Genomic DNA, 21,874 nt, shown 5'->3' with positions numbered 1-21,874 from the left:
CCCTCCCTGCTCCACAGCACTTATCTGTCATTTTATTTCTTTATATTGATGTCTGTTTATTTGTATTGATGTCTGTCTCCCCCTCACCCCTGCCCCTAGTCGTGGGTAGGGATTATGACTCTTTATTGTTGTATTGTACCTTCCTAAGCAGTTAGTACAGTGCTCTGCACACAGTAAGCGCTTAATAAATACGATTGAATGAATGAATATCTCTTATATTTTGACTCTGCTAGACCGTCAGCTCCTTAGGGCCAGGGATAAAGTCTTTTAACTCTATGGTTCTTTCTCAAGTGCTCAGTATTGTTGACTGACCAGCTTGGGTCTGGTCAATTGATCAAAGGTAGGTAATGGACAGCATGGCCTTAATGGAAAGAGCAAGGGTTTGGAAGTCAGAGGGCCTGGGTTCTAATCCTCACTCTGCCACTTGCCAATTGACTTTGGGCAAACCTCTTTACTTCTTGGTGCCTCGGTTTCCTCAAGTGCAAAATGAGGATTCAATACCTCTTTCCTTCCTACAGTGTGTCTGACCCGATTAACTTGCATCTACCTCAGCACTTAAAACAGTTCTTGACACACAGTAAGTACTTAAATTCCATTATTATTACTGCGGTTACTATTATCATTATTAAGTGCTTGGGAGAGTACAGTGCAACAGAGTTGATAGACGTATTCCCTGCTCACAAGGAGCTTCCGTTCTAGAAGGGGAGACAGACGTTAAAATAAATTATGGATGCTTATGTAAGTGCTCTGGGGCTGAGGGTGGAGCGAATAAAAGGTACCAATCCTAGTGCAAGGGTGATGCGGAGGGAGAGGGAATAGGGGAAGTGAGAGTTTAATCAGGGAAGACCTCTTGAAGGAGGATTGGTGGTCTGTTGGATGTGAATGGGAAGGGAGTTCCAAGACAATGGACGGAATGGTTTTTCAGAAAAATGATCTGGGCAGCAGAGTGAAGGATGGATTGGAGAGGGGAGAGACAGGAGGAAGGGAGGCCAGTGAGGAGCCTGATACAGTAGGGGAGGTGGGAAACAGCGTGGTAGCTGTTTGGATGGAGAGGAAGGGGTGGATTCTAGAGATGGTATGAAGGTAGAATTGACAGGATTCCATAACAGATTGAATATGAGGGTTGAGTGAGAGCAATAAGTCAAGAATAATGTCAAGGTTACAAGCTTATGAGCCAGGGAGGATGATGGCATTGTTTACAGCTACGGGAAAGTCTAGAGGAGGGTAGGGCTTAGGTGGGAAGATGAGGCGCTTTGTTTGGACATGTTAAGCTGGAGGTGTGGGCGAGACACCCAAGGAAAGATGTCCTGAAGGCAAGAAGAAATGTGAGACTGCAGAGAAGGAGAGAGATCACGGTTGGAGATGTAGATTTGGAAAACAACCGCCTAGAGACGGAAGTTGAAGCCATGGGAGCGAACGAGTTCTCCGAGGGAATGGGTGTAGACGGAGAATAGAAAGGGACCCAGGACTGAGCCTTGAGGGACCCCCACGGTCAGAGAGTGGGCGGCGGAGGAGGAGCCTGTGAAGGAGATTGAGAATGAGCGGCCCATGAGATAGAACAAGGAGAGGACAGTGTAGGTAACGCCAAGGACTGAGTTACGGTAAACACTTAAATACCATTAAATATAACATGCGCAGCCCCACCCTGTAGGATTTTTCGTGCTCCATAAAATGTGGTTACTAATCAGAGTAATCTGATTGGGATAATAATCCTCTTGACTAAGTGCTCTGTTTGGGCAAGGATTGTACCTACCAACTCTGCTGTATCGTGCTCTCCCAAGTCATCATCATCATCATCATCATCAATCGTATTTATTGAGCGCTTACTGTGTGCAGAGCACTGTACTAAGCGCTTGAGAAGTACAAGTTGGCAACATATAGAGACAGTCCCTACCCAACAGTGGTCTCACAGTCTAAAAGGGGGAGACAGAGAACAAAACCAAACGTACTAACAAAATAAAATAAATAGAATAGATATGTACAAGTAAAATAAATAAATAAATAAATAGAGTAACAAATATGTACAAACATATATACATATATACAGGTGCAGTGGGGAAGGGAAGGAGGTAAGATGGGGGGATGGAGAGGGGGACGAGGGGGAGTGCTCTGAACACAATAAGTGTTCAATAAATTCTACTGATTGATGGATTGGGATTATTTTAGAGTGCTGAGAATGAGGTTGTGCAGTGGTAGGGTCCGGCCTCGTGGTCCTGTGCCCCGGGCTCACATTATGCCCGGCAACCTCACCCATTGAGGAAGGGGAAAAGTGCTCGGGAGCCTCCCTAAGAGGTGCTTTCCGAGAGACCTGACAACGGTTAGAGCACTGGATGGGAGGGGTCGGAAGTCCTGGACTCTGCTCCTAACCCTGATGCTTCTTTGCTGGGTGTCTTTGGATAGGTTGCTTAACCTCTCTGAGTTTCCCTTGTCCGTTCTGTATAAAAAGGGGCAGGGAAGACACGTGCCCAGCAACCCTTTTCAGGGAGAACAAATGAGATCTGACGGGGAAGCATGGAACTGGAGAAGCTAAGGGTGTGAGGAAGGCTGTAGCCATTAATGGGAAGGCCCGGGCCCTCCCCGGTGGTCCTCGGGGGTCCCGGAGAAGTGACCGGTACCTGCAGGCCGGGGTTGACGGTCACCACTGGAACCTCATCATTGCGGGGCAGCACGGTGACGCTGATCACGGCCGGCCGGCTCTGCCGGTCTATCTCGGAGACATTGGCCAGGAGGGTGAAGCTGTCCGCCCGGGTCTCGCTCCCATCGTGGACGTAGAGGATGAGCTGCTGTTCCACCTGTTGAAGGCCACCAGGGTCAGGGCGGTGCCCAGGCCAAAATGCTCTGTGGGCCCCAGCCAAGTGCTCCCTCTCCTTCCAGGCTCTCTAGAGAGCAGAACAAGTGCTCCTTCTGGAGTTCAGTTCTCTTGGAAATTCCCCATCGGCCCATTCCCCGGGGACCCACCGTCTGGGGAGGGGGCACTTAATCTTCTGGGCACCCTTCACAATCCACCCTTATCTTACAGGTCATCAGAGAAGGAGAGGCCATCGGCTCCCTCGGTAGCCTGCACGAGTCTCTCACAGCTCTCCCAAGCAGGAAGCTCTTCCTAGGGTCTAATCCAAGTCTCTTCCTGCAATTTCAGTTTGCTTCCTGCCTTGTCCTCGGTTGCCCCACGGCCACTCCGAGCTGGTCCCTGCTGCCCCCGCCTATGGTCCCCTCCTAATCCTTCGTCAGCCCTCCTGAACTCAGGTTGACTCATCCTCATTCCTTGAGCTCTTCTGGCTGTGGGCCTCTGGCCAGGGCCCTCTGGTTCTGTCCCGCGCCCCTGCCGAGAGGACGGCCTCGCTGACTGCTGCTTCACTCCAGATGGTTCAGCGAGGGTGGGCGTCCCTCCTTACCTCTCTCCAGGTGAAGGCGTCGAGGCTGTCATCTGTGGGGTGCTCTGCATGCCGGAGGGTGCCGTGCTGGGGCCGATCCAGGACGTGGAAGACCAGGGGCAGGGTGGGGAAATAGGGGCCGGGGACGCGGAGCACTGCAGGGGACAGGGCCCGGGCCTCCCCCTCGGCCACGGTGACGTTGCCCACTTCCAGGGGGATGGTGATGGGCAGGACCTCCAGCTCCACCACCACCCCCGCCAGCGAGCCGGCCCCTTCGGCCAGCACGTCCACGGTGAACTGGTCCGTCCAGCTCTCGGCCCGCGTGTGCAGGTACAGGATTCTCCCCTCGTCGATGTCCTTTTGGGTGAAGTTCCGGACGGAGTCGAGGCTGGGAGACTCGTTCAGATTCGCCCCGGGTGAGATGGTGGCCAGGTGGCCAGCGCGGGGGCTGCTAGTGACCGTGTAGCTGATGTCCTGGGGTGGGATGGCCTCTTGGACTGCCTGGGGGCAGGTGGGAGAGACCAACGGGGGAGGGCTCAGCCCGAGGGAGGGGGCAAAAGGTGGGGGAGAGAGATAGAGAGAGAAGGGTGAGGGAAGCAGATGCAGAGGCAGAAAAGCAACGTGTTCTGGTGAAAAGAGCACAGGAGACCAGGTTCTAATCCCGGAGCCTCCACTTACCTGCTGTGCCACCTGGGAAAAATCCCTTAACTTCTCTGGGCCGCATTTTCCTCATCTGTAAAATGGGGACCCAATACCTGTTCTCCCTTCCTCTTAGACTGTGAGCCACGGTTGGGACAGGAATGGAGTGTGATCTGATTAACCCGAATCCCGGCATTTAGCACAGTGCTGATGATCTTGCGTCTACCCCAGTTCCCAGTAAAGTACTTGCCAACAGAGTAAGGGCCTACAGATGCCCCTGTCATTATTATTATCAGTGCTTAGTAAATACCGTTATTATCATGAATCTGTCTCTGAGGAAGCCCCAAACCCGGCTGGGCCACAGGAGAAGCCAGGCGTCCAGCCGGCCCACCCCCCCGCACCGGTTGGGATCACGCCTAGCCACTCCATTGCGCTCCTCCAAGGTGCTCTGTGCGGAAAAAGTACTCAGTAAATGCCACCGATTGACCGATGGGTCCATGGGAGGGTAGGCTAGAGGAAATCCCGAGCCAGAAGGAAGTAGAAGCGGAAAATGTCCTTACCTCCAGGTGGTCCGGCTTGATCTCGGCCGCCTCCCCCTGAAAGACGTAGATCTTCTCGTGCCGGGCCAGGGTCAGGGGCCCCAGGGGGACGTCGAGGAAGACAGTCACCTGCAGGGTGTCTTCCAGGGCCACCGGCCCCACCTGCACCGAGAAGTCAAAGTGGTCCCGTGGGGCCCGGCTGCCGTCGTGACGGTAGAGCAGAGCCCCCTCCTGCACGTCCTGCTGGGAGAAGGCGGCGGCCGGCTGGCCTCCCTTCAGGAGCGTCCCCCGGCGGGGTGGCGAGGTGACCCGGAATTGGATCTCCTCGCCACCGCGCACGTCCATGTTGGTCTCCAGGCTGAGGGCGGTCGAGTCAATGGTCCCCTGGCCGCCCTGGCGGACCGCCAGTCCGGAGCCGTTGGCCAGCCGCAGGTAGGGGTCCGAGGCCCGGACGTCCAGCAGAGAGGTGGACTGGTGCAGCCCGTCCGACACCTGCAGCTGGATGGAGCCGCGGTCGGCCCCCGAGTGGATAAAGAGGATCCTCTTCTGCCTCAGGTCATCCTGGGTGAAGCGGTACACGGGCCGGGCCGGGTCCGCCGCCGCCACGATGCGGCCGAAGAGCAGGTCTTTGCGAGTGAACACCAGGTGCGTGTCGGAGAAGCCCGAGTCGGCGTCGGCGAAGGCGATGTCGGCCGTGGTCAGGAGCCGCCGGCCGTGCCGCACCACGTCGAGGACCCGGTGGACCACGCGGACGGGCGCGTGGTCGTTGACGGGCTGGATGGAGACGCGGAACACGCCCCTCACGTCCTCCCAGGCCGTGCCGGCGCTGCCCTCGCCCTGCCGGGCTGCCACGAAGGGAATGTCGTCCTCCGTGGTCTCCGAGCCGTCGTGCCGGTAGACCAGCCGGCCCCGCAGCAGGTCATCGTTGGTGAACTGGGTCACAGTGGGCACCCCCGAGGCCCCACTCCCCGAGATGCCACCTTCCGATACCCCTCCCCCCGAGGTGCCGACGTCCCCCGAGGCCACACCGTCCCCCGAGGGGCCTCCTGCCGGCCCGCCCGCCCCCCGCCAGGCCAGCTTCCCGTGGCGGGGCTTCTCGATGACCTCGTACAGGTAGTCGGTGCCGTGGAGGCTACGGACGAAGAGGTGGTCCCGCGAGATGACGGCCTCGCCGCCCTCGGGCACGGACAGCAGGACGTTGGTGAGGATGGGAGCATCGGGGTCCCCGCTGATGAGGATGGGGAGCGTGTAGAGTGGGGAGAAGTGGGCGGCGGAGGTGACCCGGAACTGGAAGGCGTCATTGGCCTCCTGGGAGGCCCGGGAAGTAGCCCCATAGCTCAGGTGGCCCTCACGCAGGTCCTCCTGGGTGAAGCCCTGGCCTTCCGACAGCCGAGCGCCCCGGAGGCGAAGGTTGCCCTTCTTGGGAGCCATGACCAGCTGGTAGTGGAAGGGGATGGGGCTGGGGGCGGCCGGGTCCTCCAGGGTGGCCTCCAGCTGGGTTGGGCCGATGGTCACCGGCCCGGCCTGGAGGGCCAGAAGGGGCTCTAACCTCAGCATCCGGATGGCGGCCCTCCGGATGGTGACCAGGAAGGTGTTGTTCTCCAGGACCTGCTGGCCGACCCGCACCTCGAAGCGCAGCTTCTCGGTGGCGTCCTCGGCCAGGGGCCGCGGGTCAGTGCTCAGGTAGCGGACTTGCCCTTGCTCCAGGTCCCTCTGGAGAAAGACTTGGGTCCCCTCCCACTGGCCGGCCATGGCCCCGGGCTTCTGCACCTCACCATAGAGTGGCGGCTGGGTGAGGCGGTACAGGATGCTGACCTGCTGCTGGACGGCGTTGGTCTCGGCCGACAGGTTGGTGGTGGTGATGGGGGCGCTGGCCCCCTGGGCCACGAAAAGCCCCGTGTTGTTGCGCAGCTGAATGTCCGGCTGGATGGCGATGACCTTGAGGGTGGCCACGGGGCTGCTGACCTGGCCATCGCTGACCTGGAGCATGAGGTCCTGGGCCGGGCCGCTCTGGTGGACGTAGGCCAGGCGGCCCACCTCCAGGTCCCCGCAGGTGAAGTCAGCGACCGGCACGCCGGGCCTGGCGTCGGACTCCACGCGGCCGCCCGCCAGCCGCGCGGCCCCGAGGAGCTGGAAGGTGAGGCCCTGGCAGGGGCTGTCGGGATCGTGGGCCTGGAAGACGTCCGGCCCCAGGGCCTTACGCGTGTGCTCCAGGATGACCATCAGGCTGCCGTGGGGGAAGACCACCTGCGGAGGGTCGTTGACGGGGCTGACCTTGATGGGCAACAGGTACGTCTGGCCCCGGCGCAGGCACTCGGGCAGGGGCCCGCGTGCGGTGACGGTCACCTCCAGAGCCAGCTGGTCGGCGGGCTCCTCCGAGCCGTCGTGCGCGAAGCGGACCTTCCGGTTGACCACGTCCAGGAGGGTGAACTTCTTCCGGGCCTGGGCTCCGGGGATGTCCAGCTCCAGCTCCCCGTGGCGGGCCGCGCGGGCCAGCCCGAAGAGGACCTGGGACTGCCGGATGCCAGCGGCGGGCAGGTCCAGGGCGGGCTGGACGTGGCGCCACTCCAGCCAGGCCGTGCCCCCCTCACCCACCTCCAGCGGGCTGAGGTTCAGCAGCCTGGTGAAGTTGGCGAAGGCCGGAGGCAGCCCGGGCTCCGGGCGGCACGGCTCCGGACCGGCCAGTGGCTCGTAGGGGTTGTAGGCTTCATCCTCGTCCTCGTCCGGGAAGGCGCAGCCAGCAGCCAGGTCCCGGGTGACCACAGCGTCCCGCAGGCTCCTCCTCTCCGAGTTGACCAGCAGGTCCTCCACGCAGCCCACCAGGGAGGCGTCAGCGTCGGGGGCCAGCCCCAGTCGGTGTTCTCGCAGGCGGCGGGCGGCGGGGGCGTCCAGCCCGCCCAGGAGGAGCCGGCCCTGCAGGTCCAGGTAGCTGTGGACCCCGCGGTTGGAAGTGCGGGTGGGATACTGGTCCACGGAGATCTCCAGCTTGTAGACGTCCACGCGGACGCTGACCTCGTGGGGCTGCCCGTCACTGACCGGCACATTGTTGTGCAGCAGGACGGCCCCGTGCCCCTTCTCCACCACGCCCCGCAGGTGCCCCTCAAAGACCTCCAGGTAGACGAAGTCACCCTGCGGGCCGGCCTGGAACACCAGCGGCGCCCGCCTGGCCCGGGTGGTCAGGGTGAACTCGATCGTGCCCTCCTCCCGGGCATCCCAGCCGGGGAAGGCGGCCAGGGAGCGGGGGCCCAGGAAGCCCAGGGGCTCGTCTTCACCGGCGGAGAACTCTGGGCTGCAGTCGGGGCCCCGCGGGGAGAGGAGGTCTTGGCCGTTGAGGGTGGCGGTGAGGAGGCAGCCTCGAAAGGGTGGGCTGGTCCCCGTCAGATAAGGGAGATCTAAGCTGCCCGGCCCCCCAAGGAAGAGGCCATAGGACATCCGCAGGGGCCCCGGGGAGACCCGGGCCGAGGAGTTGAGGAGGCTGTCGAGGCTCAGGGTGGCCTGGCCATCTCTCACAGTCAGCACCACGTCATGGGCCACAAGGTCATCGAACTGCTGGCCTGCGGGGCTCTGGAGGGTCACCTGCTCGCTGCCCTGGGCCAGCCTGACCTACAGGGACAGAGAAAGAGTGGGGTCAGAGCTTTCTGGGGGAAGGGCACACACATGAAACTCAGCCTCCCAGCTGCCTCTTTCTGCTCTCCCCACCCCCCCGGCCCGATCTACTGGATGGCAGGCCGGGATCGGGTCCCGCCGACCAGGTGACTGTGACCAAGGACGGAAACCCTGCCTTCGGGCGGAGCCTTGCTCTTTGTCCCATGAAGGAGGCGGTGGGGCCTGTAGAGAAGCCCTTGGGACTAGGAGGCAGGAGGCAGGAGGCCTTCCTTCTAGTCCCAGCTCTACCACCCGCCTGCCGGGTGACCTTGGGCGAATCTCTTCACTTCTCTGGGCCTCAGTTTCTGCAACTGAAAAATGAGGCTCCGACATCAGTTCTCCCTCCCCTTTAGACTGTGGGAGTTGGGACTGTGTCTGACCCGGGTATACTGTATCTGCCCCAGTGCTTAGCTCACAGTCGGCATTCGGAGGTCTCATCATTATTTTATTATTCATGCTCCCACCTTCCCCGGGAGCGACTGCAGCTCCCCGCTTCTCAGGTGGGGAAACTGAGGCCCAGCCCTCTGCCTCCATGTCCCGGCGTGGGGGAGGGGGGCATCGGTGGCCCCCTGCAGGGAGCAGACCCTCTTCGAGAGTCGGGCAGGGACCCTCCCCGGGCTCTCGGTTCCTGGGGATTCCCTTCTCTCTTCCCGGGGGCTCCCGGAGGGGAAATTCAGACCACTGACCTGCAGACCGCCCGAGCGGAGTTCCACCAGGAGATGGTCAGGCTGACCGGCCGCCAGGAGGAACAGTCCATCTTCCTGAGCCGTGAGGAACTGCAAATGGAGGTGGATTGTGTCCAGGGCCTCGACTAGGGGCACTTGTAAATGGTCCTCTCCGAAGAAGGATGCTGTGGGTGGGAGAATGACCGGGGTAAGGGGTTGCTATGGAAACCCTCCTGCCCTACCCCAGCCTCCCCCTACCTCGGGAGGCTCCTCCATCTCGGTTCTCCACCATTCCTCAGAGAAATCATTTGCTCTCATGGCTTCAACTACGATCTCTCTGTCGATGATTCCCAGGTCTACCTCTCCAGGCCTGATGGCTCTCCTTTTCCGCAGTCTCATATTACCTCTTGCCTTCAAGACGTCTCTTTTTGGACACCTTCTTAAACTTAACATGTCCCAAGTACAACTCCTCATCTTCCTGCCCAAGCTCATGACTTTCCGGTCACTGAAGACGGCACAACCGTCCTCTCTGTCTCACCAGCCCATAACCTTGGACTTACCCTCAATTCATCGGTCTCATTCAACCCACGTATTCAATCTGTCACCAGATGCCGTCTGTTCTACCTTCACAACATCGCTAAAAGCCACCCTTTCCTCTCCATCAAAACGGCTAGTGTGATGATCCAAGCACTTATCATATCCAAAGCAGCATGGCTCAGTGGGAAAAGCCCGAACTTTGGAGTCAGAGGTCATGGGTTCAAATCCCAGCCCCGCCAATTGTCAGCTGTGTGACTTTGGGCAAGTCACTTCACTTCTCTGGGCCTCAGTGACCTCATCTGTAAAATGGGGTTGAAGACTGTGAGCCCCCCGTGGGACAACCTGATCACTTTGTAACCTCCCCAGCGCTTAGAACAGTGCTTCGCACATAGTAAGCACTTAATAAATGCCATTATTATTATTATTATTACCACTACATCAGCCTCCAAGCTGAGCTCCCTGCCTCTCGTCTCCCCACTGCAGTCCACACTTTACTGTGCTGCGCAGATCATTTTTCTGAAAAAAACCCTTCAGTCCAGGACTCCCTATTACCTGTATTTTATTTTAATGTCTGTCTCCCCCTCTATATTGGAAGATCCTTTGTGCGCAGGGAACATGTCTACCAAATTTGTTATATTGTGTTCTTCCAAGCCCTTTGTACAGTGCCCTGCAGACAGCAAGCACTTCATAAATATGACCGATTGATAAATTTACCTCCAGTGGCTGCCCATCCACCTCCGTATCAAACAGAAACTCCTTTTCATCCCCTTTAAAGCATGCAATCACCTTGCCCCCTCCCATCTTACCACACGGATTTTCTACTACAACTCATCCAGCTCAAATCTCTGCTCTAAACGCCAACCTACTCACTCTACCTTCATCTTGTCCATCTCTCCACCAATCCTGGCCTTAATTACGTGACTTTTTTTCCCAAGAGGCCTTCCCCATCTAAGCCCTCATTTCCCCTACTCCCTCTCCCTTCTATGACACTGATGCACTTGTAGCTGTACCTTTCAGGCATTTGATAGTCACCTGTCCCTCAGCCCCATAGGACTTTTGTCCAAATCTATAATTTATAGTCTGTCTCTCCGTCTAGACTGTAAGCTCCTTGTTGGCAGGGAATGTGTCTAATGACTCTGATATATTATACTCTCCCAAGAACTTAGTACAGGGCTCTGCACATAGTAAGTACTCAATATAAACCTCTGATTGATTGATGATTGACAGAGAACACCCAGCCTTGAATCCAAAGCTGGGTGGAAGCGGCACGGCTTCGTGGATAAAGCACCGGCCCGGGGGTCAGAAGGACCTGGGTTCTCATCCCAGTTGTGCCACATGTCTGCTATGTGACCTCAGGTAAGTTATTTAACATCTCTGTGCCCCAGTTACCTCATCTGTAAAATGGGGATAAGAGCGTGAGCCCCATGTGGGACAGGGACTGTGTCCAAACTGATTAACTCGTATCTACCCCGGCACTTAGAACAGTGCTTAGCACATAGAAAAGTGCTTAACAAGTACCATTGTAATTATTATTATTACTACCCAAGGGGGCAATCTGGTAATAGCCCCTGGTATAGGTAAGAGGAGCCATCAATGCCAGGGCCTGTCTTAGTCACAGCCTTCATTTCCCCCTCCCCTGCGTGAAAACTTCCCAGGCCAAGTGGCAGCCCCCCCAACATTTCCCAATACACCCTCCTGCCCATCCTGGACACCCCCCACCCCCTACACACATATTCCCTAGGCTAAGACTGCACATCAGCCTGGGAGTCAGAAAGTAATGGGTTCTAATTCCGGCTCTGCCACTTGTCTGCTGTGTCTTTGGACAAGTCTCTTCACTTTGGGCCTCAGTTCCCTCATCTCAGCTCCCCAGACTTCACAAACAGCCTTTCCCAGCCAGGCGTGTCGATCTAAGCATTCTTGGGCCTGTAAAATCCAGCAACAGACCCTGTCCTCTACTGACCCTCCGGCTCCTGGCGAGCCTGGTTCTGCAGGTGGCCCCTTTCCCTCTGAGTCATTCCCAGGAATGGCGCTTTTGCTCTGGGGTTCTCGAGCTTCTCCCTCCGGCCCTGGCTCTCTCCCCAGGGGAAGGGGTAATAGGCAGGATCCCAGCAGGGCTGGCTGGAGACCCCTGATACCCACTCCCCCTTAGGGGACCCATCTATGGATACCGCAGAGTGGGGGCTCTCTCAGGGCTGCTCTTGGAGTCCGGTCAGACCCCACAAGTAACTCGCCCAAGGTCATGCAGTAGACAAATGTCAGAGTCAGGATTAGAACCCATGAACTTCTGCCCCCAGGCTCTTGCTGTATCCATTACGTCATTCTGCTTCTCTGCTAACTCTATTGTTCTCTCCCAAGAAATGAGTTCAGTGCTTTGTACACAGTAAGTGCTCATAAAATACCACTTATTGATTGACTGATACTGACTCTGAGTTGCCAGAGCACCCTGTTGCTCTCGTACTGATTTTCATCCTTGACTTTCATGTTGTTTCATTGTGTTGATGGTTTCATCTCTCTTTATGTGTCTACCTTCCCCCCGCCCCTTATTCTGAGATTGTGAGCCCCTTGGCCTACAACTCTCCTCTGGCCCTGGCCCTGGCCCTGGCTCTGGTGGGGACTCAGCTAGCTGAGATGGGTGACAAGTAAAAGAGAATGGCTAGAAATCAATCAATCAATGGTGATTTTTTATAATTAATAATAATTGCCTGTCAACCTTCGAATCAAGCAAAACCTCCTCACTCTCGGCTTCAAGGCTGTCCATCCCTTCACCCCCTCCTACCTCACCTCCCTTCTCTCCTTCCCCCAGCCCAGCCCGCACCACTCTGCTCCTATGTCCCCGCAAACCTCTTCACTGGGCCTCATTCTCGCCTGTCCCACCGTTGACCCCCGAAGCATGTCCTACCTCTGGCCTGGAATGCCCTCCCTCCACACATCTGCCAAACTAGCTCTTTTCCTCCCTTCAAAGCCCTACTGAGAGCTCACCTCCTCCAGGAGGCCTTCCCAGACTGAGCCCCCCCTTTTCCTCTGCTCCTCCTCCTCCTCCCCTCCCCATCATCCCCCTCCCTCCCTCTGCCCTTTCCCCTTCCCCTCTCCACAGCACTTGTGTATATTTGTACATATTTATGACTCTATTTTATTAATGATGTGTGTATAGCTATAATGCTATTTATTCTGGTGGTATTGACACCTATCTACTTGTTTTGTGGTTTTTTTTGTCTGTCTACCCTTTCTAGACTGTGAGCCTGTTGTTGGGTAGGGACCGTCTCTATATGTCGCCTATTTGTACTTCCCAATAATGATAATAATGATAATAATAATGGCATTAATTAAGCACTTACTATGTGCAAAGCACTGTTCTAAGCACTGGGGCGGTTACAAGATGATCAGGTTGGCCCACAGGGGGCTTACGGTCTTAATCCCCATTTTACAGATGAGGTAACTGAGGCACAGAGAAGTTAAGTGACTTGCCCAAAGTGACACAGCTGACAATCCCAAGTGCTTAGTACAGTGCTCTGCACACAGTAAGTGCTCAATAAATACGATTGAATGATGAGTGAATGGACTTGCCTCAGATCCCAGCCTCCCGGCCCGGTTCCCCTGAGTTCAGGCAAGGGCCCACGGTGGCAGTGCCTTGCTGCCCGCACTGAGGATGCAGACGATCCATAGTGTGCTGTGCTGGACACTCCGCTCTGCCCCCCATTTTCTGCAGCCGAGAGGGGCTGGTCTTAGGCTCCTGGGCTGGCCCGGGCTGGCTTAGGCCGTGGTTATTTTTGCGGAAGAAGCCACATCTCCCATAAGAGCCCACCCTGGTTGTCAAAGTCTGGGGAAGCGGGGGAGGACGAGGATGAGGGGGGCAGTTAAAAATCACTAAGAGTGCCAAGCACTGTATTAAACACTGGGATAGGTACAAGCTATTCTGCAGGTGAAGCCACATCTCCCATAAGAGCCTGCCCTGGTTGTCAAAGTCTGAGGAAGCGGGGGAGGACGAGGATGAGGGGGGCAGTTAAAAATCACTATAATAATAATAATAATAATAATGGCATTTGTTAAGCGCTTACTATGTGCAAAGCACTGTTCTAAGCGCTGGGGGGGATACAAGGTGATCAGGTTGTCCCACGTGGGGCTCACAGTCATAATCCCCATTTTCCAGATGAGGTAACTGAGGCTCAGAGAAGTTAAGTGACTTGCCCAAGGTCACACAGCAGACATGTGGCGGAGCCGGGATTCGAACCCATGACCTCTGACTCCAAAGCCCGGGCTCTTTCCACTGAGCCACGCTGCTTCACACTATGAGTGCCAAGCACTGTTTTAAACACTGGGATAGGTACAAACTAATCGAGTCCTATGGGCTCCCAGTCTGAAGGGGAGGGAGAATAGGAATTTCATCCCTGTTTTCCTGATGAGGGAACTGAGACTGAAAGCAATTTGTCCAAGGTCACACAGCTGCGCAGCAGTGGAGCTGGGATGAGAACCCAGTTTCCCTGGTTCCCAGGCCCATCGGGGGGTCCCTTGGGGGCTCTTGCCACCGTCCAATCTCCTGGGTGTCCTCCACCCCCTCTGCCACCCACCGCTGCACACTCCTACAGGGCAGAATCTGGGCCCAAGGGAGTATCTAGGGGAGAAGGAGCAGAAAGGGAAGAATGAAGATTCTGCAAGCTTTATGGGAAGCAGTAGCGTCATGGGGACTGAGCGAACTGGTGGGAAACTGCTCCCTGGATCGGTGGGAGGAAGCTGGGCATTGTCCTAGCGGAATACCACCCCGGCCAGGGCCCCGGGGGCAGGAGAGAAGAGGGTCTGGGGCCTGAGCAGCTCCCTGCTGCTGCTGGAGTGCTGCCCCCCGAGACCCCAGGGAGGCCCCGCTTCATTCATTCATTCATTCATTCAATCGCATTTATTGAGCGCTTACTGTGTGCGCAGCACTGTACGAAGCGCTTGGAAAGTACAATTCGGCAACAATGACAGTCCCTACCCAACATGCACATACAGCACCTACAGACAACAAAACAAAACAAGCAGACAGGCAACAAAGCAAGTAGACAGGCACTGCACTGGGTGGGTGTCTGCCCATCTGTGAGTGCGTGAGTGTGTGCACGGAAATATGTGACTGTGTAAATATGCCTGTACACGATCAGTGCTCAGTGCTTAGAACAGTGCTTCTCCCCCTCCCCATCCCCCCACCTTACCTCCTTCCCCTCCCCACAGCACCTGTATATATGTATATATGTTGTACATATTTACTACTCTATTTGTTTATTTATTTTATTTGTACATATTTATTCTATTTATTTTATTTTGTTAATATGTTTTGTTTTGTTGTCTGTCTCTCCCTTCTAGACTGTGAGCCTGCTGTTGGGTAGGGACTGTCTCTATATGCTGCCAACTTGTACTTCCCAAGTGCTTAGTACAGTGCTCTGCACACAGTAAGCGCTCAATAAATACGATTGAATGAATGAATGAATGTGATTCCCTGATAAATCCCCTCCCACCCTTCCTGTTCATATCATCATCACCATCACCATTATTATAATTATTATTATGGAACTTGTTAAGTGCTTACTATATGTGTCAACCATTGTTCTAAGTGCCCAGGGAAGTACAGGTTAATCAGGTTGGACACAGTCCCCGTCCCACAGTCTGAGTTGGAGGAAGGACAGACAATGAGCTCCCACTTTACAGATGAGGAAACTGAGGCACAGAAAAGTTAAGCGACTTGCCCAAGGTCACCCAGCAGGCACGTGGGAGAGGGAGGATTAGAACCCAGGTCCCCTGACTCTTGGCCGGTGCTCTTTCCATTAGGCTAGACCGCTCTTCCTGCATCCCATCAGTTCCTTGCCCTGATCAGCTTGTCTGTTGAATATTCTCACCTGTGGCTTCTTTCCCTCTATTCCCTAAAGCAAGGGAATAATCACTGATTGATATCTTCTGTGGTGAGCCCGTTTGATAGTGGACTTCTCCAGGGTAGGACGGGAATCCCCTGTCTTTTCCTTCTACGGAATGCTCCCAGGATCCAGCATCCAGCTCCCAGCACAGCCCAGCACTGAGCTGCCAGAAGGTAGGAATATGGCCCGCGCGGTGCTGAGACTGGGACCCTGGGGTCCAATGCAGCTCCAACCCTGAAGTAATAATAATAATAATACTAATAATGATGGGATTTGTTAAGTGTTTTCTATGTGCTAGGCACTGTACTAAATGCTGGGGGTGGATCCAAGCAAGTCGGGTTGGACACAGTCTCTGTTCCACGTGGGGCTCCCAGTGTCAACCCCCATTTTACAGAGGAGGTAACTGAAGCACAGAGAAGTGAAACGACTTGCCCAAGGTCACACAGTGGACAAGTGGCAGAGCTGGGATTACAACCTATGATCTTCTGATGTGCAGACCCTGCTGAAGCCACCCTCCTGTGGTCACCCCACTGCTCAGTGCCAGTGGGGCAAACGCCCCTTGCTGGGGTGTTTGCCTGCCTGGTGGGTTCGTGTGGGGGTGAGGGGTGGGAATGGAGGGCTCTAGATGGCTGCTGAGGGAGGAGGGGGTGGTGCTTCTCCTCTCCCTGTGCCAGGGGACAAGGATGCCAGTGTTTGCTAATCCCCGCCTGCTTCAGGGCAGGGGCCTGACGTGTGTCCTTCTTGCCTGCTTCCTTCCTGGCGTCTCAGAGACTCATGGGACCCAATCGCTCACTCCCCCGACCCCCCACTCCAACCTCTGACTCTCTCTCACATGGGCCCATCGAAAGTGCACAGGCTAGATGAAGGGAGAGGGTGAGGAAATGGAAAATGAGGGGGTGACACAGAAGGAAGGAGGAAAGAGGGCTGGGGGAGGAGGGCAAGAGTGAGCAAGCACAAATGACAGGGCAAGGGAGCACATACGTGCCCTACCAGGGTGGGCCCTGTCAGGGTGGGTTGGGGTGGAGGATGTTCTCAGTGCCTGCTCACAGTTTCCAAGCTGTGAACAAGAGTGGTGCTCAGAGTGGCTCCTGATTTCTCTGGTGGAACCACAGGCCCTGGGGATCCCTGGGCGTGCGTGCCCATGCGTATATGTGTGTGTTGTGTGTTTATGAGTGTGTTTAGCTGGGGCCAGCTCCTGGCAGGCCAGCCCTGGGAAGCTGCTTGCTACAAATGGGAGGTAGCAAGGACCCCCGTGGACTCCCTCAGTGGGTGGATTCATCCCCATCACCCTGGAAAATGTCTCCTTCCCATTATACCCCCGACCCCTGCTGCTATCAGCCTTGCCTCCCTCTTTCCCTCTCCGGGTCAATCAATCAGTGGTATCTACAGAATCCATCCCCAGCGTCTACCTCCGTTCTCTCCCGCCTCCAGTCTCCTCTCAGCAGCCTTTTGCCTTCCGATAGATTGACCGAACTCCGAGACTGTGGTTGTAAAGTCCTCAAACAATCACCCCCCTCCTGGTATAGTGCTGCGGCCGCACACCCCAGCTGCCTCACCTCCTCCCCCGTGCTCACCCCCATCAGTCCCTGTGCCACCCCTCACCACATTTACCCCTCCGACTGCCTCTGCCGCCCAGTGAAATGGCCGAATTAAGAGGTTGGCATGGGCTTGCCACTGAGGCAGCCACCGGAGGATTCCTGTGCATCCCTCAGGCGACCCGGAAGCAGCAGACACACGCTAGGTGATGTCTGTTTCAGATAGAGGTGATGTAACGTAACATAATGAGGTTATGTTATAACACAACATAACATAATGTTAACACAACATACCATAACATTGTTAGAAGCAGTGCGACCTAGACAACCTAATTGCCTTGTAACCTCCCCAGCGCTTAGAGCAGTGCTTTGCACATAGTAAGTGCTTAATAAATGCCATCATTATGATTATTATTATTATTATTTAGACTGTGAGCCCACTGTTGGGTAGGGACTGTCTCTATATGTTGCCAACTTGTACTTCCCAAGCGCTTAGTACAGTGCTCTGCACACAGGAAGCGCTCAATAAATACGATTGATTGATTATTAGTGGAAAGAGCACAGGCTGGGGAGTCAGAAGCCCTGAATTCTAATTCCAGCTCCACCACTTACCTGCTGTTTGACTTTGGACAAGTCATTTCACTTCTCTGTGCCTGTTACCTAATCTGTAAAATGGGGATTAAGACTGTGAGCCCTGTGTGGGACAGGGACTGTGTCCAACCTGATTATCTTGCTTCTATCCCAGTGCTTACTACAGTGTCCGGCCCATAGTAAGCGTTTACAAATACCATAAAAAACATAAGGCCGCTCATGAAGGATCTTTGTGGAAATTCACAGATGTCAGAGAGGGTCGCCACTCTGACCTGTGTCCCCTCCTTGGCTCCAGAGTCACTGTTTCCCCTCCCAGATCCCCTGTGAGACCCCCTGGGGGGTCAGAGCCATGATAATCGGTGGCAAGACGTGACTTGGAAAGAGGCCGGGCCCTGAGAATGCAAACTCTGGACAGAAAGACTTCCAGTGCCGAATCCATACTGGGCAGGGGACAGACTGGTTGGAAAATGAAAAACAGCATTGCCCAATGGATAGAGCACCAGTCTGGGGGTCAAAATGGTCTGGGATCTAGTCCCAGCTCTGCCACTTGTCTTCCATGTGACCTGGGGCAAGTCACTTTATTTCTGGAGGAACAGCGTGGCTCAGTGGAAAGAGCATGGGCTTTGGAGTCAGAGGTCATGGGTTCAAATAGCGGCTCCTCCAACTGTCAGCTGGGTGACTTTGGGCAAGTCACTTCACTTCTCTGGGCCTCATCTGTAAAATGGGGATTAAGACTGTGAGCCCCACAGGGGACAACCCGATCACCTGGTAACCTCCCCAGTGCTTAGAACAGTGCTTTCCACATAGTAAGCGCTTAATAAATGCCATTAAAATAGTCACTTAACTTCTCTGTGTCTCAGTTCCCTCATCTGTAAAATGGGGATTAAAACTGTAAGCCTCCCGTGGGACAACCTGATCACCTTGTAACCTCCCCAGTGCTTAGAACGGTGCTTGGCACATAATAAGCGCTTAACAAATACCATCATTATTATTATTATCTGTGCCTCTGTTACCTTATCTGTAAAATGGGGATTGATCTGTGAGGCCCATTTGGGAGATGGACTTTGTCCGACTCGTTTAGCTTGTATCTATCCCAGTGCTTAGTACAGTGCCTGTCACAGAGTAAACACCTAACAAATACCATAAAAAAAAGATGGACAGTCTGGTGCTCAGGTAGGTGAATGGTCACACCCTACTGAGCAAAAGCCTTCATCTTTGGGGGATAGTTTCCTCCTTCCACCTGAATCTGTAGCGGTGGCCTGTATCTGGGCTGGAGATAGCAGGTTGTGGCAGCAGGGGTGTGTGTGTGTGTCTGTGTGTTAATGAGGACATCATATATATGTTATAGATGGGTGAAACGTGCATCTACGCGTAGAGCTGTGTAATTTCGAGAGGGATGAGTGTGAATGAGGACTGTGTGAGTGGGTGTGAAGGGCATGTGTCTATGTGTAGATATGTGTAATTTGAAGGGGGATTTGTGTGTGTGTGTGTGTGTGTGTGTGTGTAGAGAGGGGTGTGGAATCCATTAGAACAAACCATTAATTGTACCCAGGCCCGGTTATAACGGTCCAAGAAAACCGCCCTCCCCCGGCCCCCCGCCCCGCCGCCCACTGCCAGCCCCACTCGCTGAAAAGCCTGAGTGTTCCCCAGCCATTTCCTGCCCAGCCCCTCGGTTTTCTTAAGGTGGAAAAACCTGCGGTAGAGGGCAGGCAGAGGGGTTGGGGGAGCGAGCATCACAGAGCCCGGGCTTGTGCAGGACCGGGCTGGGCTGGGCCGGGCCGGGCGGGCCTGTTTGTGGAGCTGGCTCTCCTCTTAGGAACCTCAGTCTGTCCCAAGAGAGAGGGCAAATGTCACTGCAGGGGGAGGGTGGGCTGGCCGATGGGTGGGTGGGCCGACGGGCAGGAGGGGACAAGGGGCTTGTGTCCGGCCGGAGCCCTTCCTGCTGCCACCGCCAGCTCTGGAACTGGGGATGCAGGGGTTTGGACATCTCTGCTGGGGAAAAGGGTGCTGGGGAGTGGGCCCTCTGGACCAGAGGCCCGAACCCTGGGAGCGGACCAGCTGCCCTGCCAGTACCTCAGCCCATCCTCCTCCTCCTCCTCTGCCTTCTCTTCCCCTCCTCCTCTTCCTCGTTCTCCTCCTCATTAGCATTCTCAGGATCAGCAAATGTGGACCTAATTCCCAGAGAAGGCAGTGTGGCCTAGAGGAAAGAGCACAGGACTGCGAGTCAGGAGATCCAGGTTCTAATCCTGGCTCTGGCCTGCTGATTGCACGATCCTGAGCAGGTCACAAACTCTCTGGGCCTTAGTTTCCTCATCTGTAAAATGGGGGTGAGATCCCTGCTGTCCCACCCTCTTAGGCTGTGAGATCCAGGTGGACCAGACACTGGGTCTGATCTGAGGGACTAGAATCTATCAGCTCTCGTCTTGTCTTATGCTGTCGAGTCATTTCCAACCCAGAGCGACACATTTCCGTGGACACATTTCTCCCAGAATTCCCCAACTCCAGCTGCAGTCGTTCTGGTGGGGTGGCACTTAGTAAATTCCATGATTAGTGATTATTGTGTGTGGCCAGAGAGTGGCCCTGACCCCATGGACATGGGGCGAGGGGGGTTTCTGGCGAAAACACAGTCCCTGTCTTCAGAGCATGTACAGTCTAAGCAGAAACTCTGACTCCCAGCCCTGTGCTCTTTCCACTAGCCCACACTGCTTCTGGATTCACTCCTTATTCCCAAGCACTGCCCGGACAGGCCTAAATAGAGCTTTGTTGGGAAGGGAAAAAGAGTTGGTTCTGAAGCCTGAGCCCTGACCTGGTTCAGTGGGTCCCTTGGACTAGGATTGTTCCACCTGTCTGCCTTTTCCTGCTACCACCCCCCCTCCCAGACCATTCCCATGATCCTGGGGCTGGGCTGGACCCACGCTGGCCCATGGAGCAGGTGATGCTGGATATCGGACAAGGGAACTGTTTGCCTTTACCGAATTCTCCTCCCAGTGAACGCCCACCGTGAGTTAAGGTTCCCTCTCCCACGATGAGGAATCTGAGAATTCTCTCTCATTCAAACCACATATTCAACCCACCACTTAGTCCTGTTGGTTCCACCTACACAACATCTCTAAACTCTGCCCTTTCCTCTCCGTCCAAACTGCTACTACATTAATACAATCACTTATCCTCTCACCTCCTTGATTACTACATCAGCCTCCTTGCTGACCTCCCAGCCTCCTGTGTCTCTCCGATCCAGTCCATACTTCACTCTGCTGCCTAGATCATTTTTCTACAGAAACGTCAGGACATGTTTCCCCACCTCAAGAAACTCCAGTGGCTGCCCATCTATCTCTGCATCCAACAAAAACTCCTCACCATTGGCTTCAAAGCACTCAAACCCCTTCCCTCCTTCTACCTCGCCTTGCTACCCTCCTACTACAACTCAACCTCCACACTTCATTCCTCTAATGCTAACCTTCTCACTGTTCCTCCATCTCATCTATCTGGCCGCCAACCTCTCGCTCACCTCCTGCCTCTGGCCTGGAAAGCCCTCCCTCTTCATATCTGACAGACAATGACTCTCCCCACCTTCAAAGCCTTATTGAAGGCCCATCGCCTCCAAGAGGCCTTCCCTGACTAAGCCTCCTTTCCTCTTCTCCCACTCCCTTCTGCGTCGCCCTGACTTGCTCCCTCTATTCATCCCCCCCGGCCCGCCACCAGCCCCACAGCACTTATGTACGCATCTGTATATATTTATTTATATTAATGTCTGTCTTGCCCTCTAGACTGTAAGCTTGTTGTAGGCAGGGAATGTGTAAGTTTGTTGTTACCTCGTACTCTCCCAAGTGCTCTGTACACAATAAGTGCTCAATAAATACAATTGAATAAATGAATGAGGGGCATTCCCAAGCCAGTAGGAGACCAGGCCGGTCCCTGCGTTCAAGGAGTACTTGCTCTCTGGAGGCTGGCAAGCAAACAGGAAGCCTGAACTATATGCGGAAAGATGCAGTGTCAATTACCCGGTTCAGTAAGGCCAGAGGGCATGAATTGACCTGGGTTGGTGGTTTTGGGCGGGGTGGGTGGGTGGTTAAGCCACGGAGGGTTTCCTTTGGGTAGGGGCATGCCAGGCTAGCCCGGTATCTGAGACTTCCACTTTCCCTCTAAGGATCTCAAAGCCCCCTCCAGCCTCTTAACCAGCAGTGGGGGAGGAAGGGGTGCCCTCCCCACTTTACAGATGGACAAACGAAGTCTCCCAGGGAAGCCGTGGTGGAACTAGAACCCATGGCCCTGGTTGCCCATGGTTAACCTTAGTAAGCGCTTAGTAAGCGCTTAACAAACTACCATTATTAACCTGTTAGATACTAACTCGTTGTCTGGGGAACTTCCTTAGACACAGGGCCTCCACACCGAGCTGTCCTTTGCCCAGGACAAGGACACATCCCTCAGCCTCTCTCCAGCGGTCTTCCCCACTGCGGGCTTGGCCCCATTCTTCTC

The 21,874-nt window shown here is 55.2% G+C and overlaps 1 protein-coding gene across 1 annotated transcript in view; it reads right to left on the bottom strand.

Moving 5' to 3' along the window:
* The window catches only part of CSPG4 (chondroitin sulfate proteoglycan 4), a 72,461-nt gene that overhangs the window by 18,653 nt on the left and 31,934 nt on the right, over positions 1-21,874 (bottom strand). Inside the window, exons 2-5 of the mRNA XM_038767494.1 lie at positions 8,881-9,044; positions 4,571-8,152; positions 3,393-3,872; positions 2,616-2,792 (exon numbers count right to left, since the gene is read on the bottom strand). Coding sequence (XP_038623422.1) covers positions 2,616-2,792; positions 3,393-3,872; positions 4,571-8,152; positions 8,881-9,044 — 4,403 coding nt within the window. The remainder of the gene's footprint in view (positions 1-2,615; positions 2,793-3,392; positions 3,873-4,570; positions 8,153-8,880; positions 9,045-21,874) is intronic.

Source organism: Tachyglossus aculeatus, chromosome 26 (assembly GCF_015852505.1).
Source record: "Tachyglossus aculeatus isolate mTacAcu1 chromosome 26, mTacAcu1.pri, whole genome shotgun sequence".
Lineage (NCBI taxonomy): Eukaryota > Metazoa > Chordata > Mammalia > Monotremata > Tachyglossidae > Tachyglossus > Tachyglossus aculeatus.
Note: the sequence above shows the minus strand (reverse complement) of the source record. Positions and strands in the feature narration are given on the sequence as shown.